This window comes from Armigeres subalbatus, chromosome 1, assembly GCF_024139115.2.
Source record: "Armigeres subalbatus isolate Guangzhou_Male chromosome 1, GZ_Asu_2, whole genome shotgun sequence".
NCBI lineage: Eukaryota > Metazoa > Arthropoda > Insecta > Diptera > Culicidae > Armigeres > Armigeres subalbatus.
The window spans coordinates 47,223,995-47,228,430 of NC_085139.1; the positions used below are offsets into that span (position 1 = coordinate 47,223,995).

The 4,436-nt window shown below is 45.0% G+C and overlaps 1 protein-coding gene across 1 annotated transcript; it reads right to left on the minus strand.

The window, feature by feature from the left end:
* Nucleotides 1-327: 327 nt before the first annotated feature.
* Nucleotides 328-924, minus strand: LOC134206136 (uncharacterized). Its single transcript, XM_062681823.1, has 2 exons — nt 745-924; nt 328-702 (listed from the first exon to the last, which is right to left on the minus strand). Exons 1-2 carry the CDS (start codon nt 922-924, stop codon nt 328-330), a joined length of 555 nt encoding a protein of 184 aa, XP_062537807.1.
* Nucleotides 925-4,436: the final 3,512 nt, after the last annotated feature.

Below are 4,436 nucleotides of genomic sequence, written 5' to 3' on the forward strand. Positions count from 1 at the left end.
TGGTAGAGCAGCAAGGACTTTCACTCTACGTTGGAGGAAATCAGTTAGATCCTTGATCGTATCCTGCTCCTTAGTTGAGGATAGTTCTTCCCAGCTTCTTCTAGTTATCGGATCCATTCGCGCGCATAGGACGTCCAACAGCAGCAGATCTTTATATTCAACAGGTTGAACTAGCTGATCTAGCGTCTGCATAGACCGCTCGAAGCCCTCCAGTAGGGACCGCAATTCGGTAGCCGACTCCTTAGCCAGCTTTGGTAACTTTAACAGCGCCTGAACTTGACGACGCTTATGCTGCTTGCTATCGTTATAGCGTTTAATTAAAGAGTTTCACGCGACCTGATAGTTCTCCCGCGTAATTGGCAGCGGATCCACTAGTGACTTGGCTTCGCCTGCCAAGCACCCTTTGAGGTAGTGGAATTTTTCCACTTCCGGTAAGTCTGCTTTCCTATGTATGAGCGACAAATACAGGTCACGGAAACTCAACCAATCATCGATGTTGCCGTCGAAGGTTTGCAACACGATTTGAGGCAACCGCACACGCTCCATGGTAGCTTGATCTGCCGCTTCCAGATTTCGGGTTGATTGATTAAGGGCTGGTGGCTCCTGGAACTCCTTGACCTTGTCCAATAGCAAAGACTTCAAGTCATAATACTTGCTACTGAACTCTGACCGCTGCTTGGAACAGTTGTCCTCCTCCTCGTCCTAGTCATCGTGGGTTTCGATGTTCAGGATCACATCATTAACATTTTCCCACATCTCATCCAGCTTCTCCAGCCGAACCGTTACCTGACTTGCACTTTTCACTCCGCTCAAGTTGTCAGCGAACCCACATATGTCCTGGAACATGTTAAGGAGTGACCGCAGTGTTGTCTTCAGTGTCTTCATCGCTGGAGTTTTCCTGTTGGTCGATGTCGTCGGTGGCATCTTCACAATAGGCACTCGGAAATCGGTTTTCAAATGGAAAAGAGCACTAATGTAATAATCCGTCAATCCTAGCCTCGGCTAGACATACACTGTAGAGTTATTCTATATTTACCTGGATAAATAGGATTTTACACCCTCTCTACAGGTACGTTCCTCAAAACGGCTCCTTTGGTTTAAATGATTCGAAAAAACTCTCGTCGGTAACCCCGATAGGACAGTATCTGCGTCCAAAAGTCCAAAAAACAGTGTGCCGGAATATCACGGTTCACAAACTGTCTATCCGCAATAGTGGAAACTTTGATCGATTTAGTCGTATTGATGGACCCCTCGATTATGCTCCACGAAAAAACATTGAATCACCACGTCCACGGCAGCGAGAGAAATTCATTGATGTAGTAATCTGTTATTGTCCTTGCCCCGGCGAGACATATACAAATTGGTGTAATACCTACATAAAGCACTAACCTGTGGAAACAGTTAGGTGGCCAACACCAATCGTCTCGATCGTCCCAATCGTGCGCGTGTGTGCGATGCAGTGCTGTCCCCGACGACTGTTCGTATGCTTATCACACTTCAAGACAAAATTTTCAAAACGACTTATCTGCTTTTGTAAACAAAGATTCAAACGACGATTTGACGAATCTGATAGCTCTCCCACGCAAACCAACACCATCAACAGGTAGCGGAAGTCTTCAGCTGCCTATTGTTGGTGTTGGTTTGCGTGGGAGAGCAATCAGATTCGTCAAATCGTCGTTTGAATCTTTGTTTACAAAAGCAGATAAGTCGTTTTGAAAATTTTGTCTTGACTTTCTCCAGTCGTTCGTCGCGGTTCCACTCGTCCAGTACGGTGTTGATTTGTGAGAATAGTCCGGTCTGTTTGCTGTCGGTAGGGATCGATTTTAATTTCCAGGAACTAGGTTGACAAATGAAGATTCCGTTTGTCTAATTGATTTGATTACAAGTAAAGGCTCCCCCAGACCTAAGCGATTTCATCGCCGCGACGGCGACAACTAGTCGCCGCGATTCTATCGTTGGGTCGCTGCAGGCAATGTTCTATTTACGCTTCCATACCAACGGCGACAGAATCGCTGTCGCCAAGCGATAGAATCGCTTCGCGACTGTCACGTCGCGTATGTTTGGGGGAACCTTAATCATCGGTTGTAATAAATCCAGTGATCGGTGGTGATAACAATTCTCAGCATTTCACAGTGGATAAATGATCACTAGATCGGAGTATTTTCGCTGTATTTGTTTTGATCCCGTCGTTTGGTATGCTCGGATTAGGACTCGAAAGTGGCAGTGATCAGTTGTATCGTATGGTAGAAGGGGAAGAAATGTAGTAGCCAAAATAGTGGTCCAGCTACGGCAGGACATATAGTAATGTCGTGTTAAATTACCTGGATAAACCAAGGCAGTTGCCTGATTTGATTTTCGTTTTCATGATATCACAACAGTGTGTGCGGTGATCGTTTACAGTTGGATAATCAGCTGGGCAGAGAATTCCAATTGGAATAGTTTTGTGCAAGCTGATTCAGATGATTCGTAACTCGCGCGGGCTGGTCTTTCTTGTAGCAGAATGGTGAGTGGTGATGGTGGTTTTCGGCTAATTAATTTCTGCTACTGGCGCGAGTATTCCTTCTTCGGATTGTGCAATGGCGATGGCTTCTTCCAATCCTCCCTGTGATGCGGCTTCAAGGACCAATGTTTGGGAGCTGCTCCTCTACCTCCGCGAAGTGGACTGTATAATTTGGCTCGTTTTCCAAAGGGGATCCTGGGGCTGAGGTAAACACAATCTTGGGCGGCCGATTGGGATTCTATTCGTGGGCTTTGGGTTGGTTTCCTCGGGCTTTTGGTCCAAATTCAACACGTCTTTTACACATTTACATATTTATTCACAGCACATTACACATCGCACTACATTGACTTATTAAACAACACTTGATTTAACAGAAACTACATTTATTTTACTTAAACACTACACATATATTTTGGATTCAATTCCTCGGTAATTTGGACCCTGTCCGAACCGTTCAATGGCTAGTAGAAGACTCTTCTCTTTTGTAATGGCATCGTTACTCAGAAAAACCAGAGTCTATTATATATAGAGTTACGCAAAGAGTGAAGCCAAATCTACCTATTGAACTGTCAAACCGTCTACCTATCGAGCAAAGTAAACAAATGCTTGTTGGTAAGGCGGAAGTATTGTTATCGTCTAATAATTTTTATGGCGAATTAAAACGCATGAATTGAAATGAATTAGATTTGTTATAAAAACAGTTTCAAAAACTTCAATACACCCCACCAATAAAGTGGCAACAAGAAACTCACGTGTTTGCACTCTGTGGGTGACTTGGTTATCGAATTAAGCAGTGAACACTGCTGTGAAGTCACTTTTAGGGTTGAACAAAAATGAAAGTTGCAAACACAATAACAAGAAGATTATTCAGAATAAGTGTAAGAAGATCCTCTTTGCGCAACTCTATATAATAGACTCTGAGAAAAACCTTCTCTTAGGAGATGGGTGGCTACGCACACCGACCAGCCGCATATTTCGCCGTGAGGTGCATCGATGAAGTTGTCTATTTGATGCTCAAACAAACTCCAAGTGCGCGTTGGTCTAATTTTGGTCTAATAAGCGTTTTGTAGATTGTCAGTTTGGTACGGCGGCGAACTCTATTTTATCTATTATTATGCTGGTATCATTTTCGGCAGTCACCAGTGAGCCCAAGTACACAAATTCTTCTACCACCTCGATTTCGTCACAACCGATGCAAACTCGCGGTGGGTGGCTCACATTGTCTTCTCTTGAACCTCTTCCTATCATGTACTTCGTCTTCGATGTGTTGATGACTAGTCCGATCCGCTTAGCTTCCCTTTTCAGTCTGATGTAGGCTTCCTGCATCTTCTCAAAGTTACGTGCCATAAAATCTATGTCGTCGGCGAAGCCAAATAGCTGGACGGACTTATTGAAAATTGTACCACTCGTGTTAATCCCTGCTCTTCGTATTACCCCTTCCAAAGCGATGTTGAATAGCAGACACGAAAGACCATCATCGTGCCGTAACCCTCTGCGGGTTTCGAAGGGGCTCGAGAATGCCCCTGAATCGATCACCCGATCCATCGTCGCTTTGATCAACCGTGCCAGTTTATCCGGAAAACCGTGTTCGTGCATTAGCTGCTACCCTAGTAGCACAGTTCACATCGATTTGGTTGCAGCAACTCAAATGTGACTGGATTTGGTCGCATATGAGTCACAGTGACTGATATGTGACAAGTGTGCTACTTGGGTATAGCTGGTCCCGATAGATTCTATCATATGCGGCTTTGAAGTCGATGAATAGATGATGTGTGGGCACGTTGTATTCGCGGCATTTCTGCAGTACTTGGCGAATGGCGAACACCTGGTCCGTGGTGGAGCGTTCGCCCATAAAACCCGCCTGGTACTGCCCCACGAACTCCCTTGCAGTTGGTGCTAGTCGACGGCATAAAATTTGGGAGAGTACCTTGTAGGG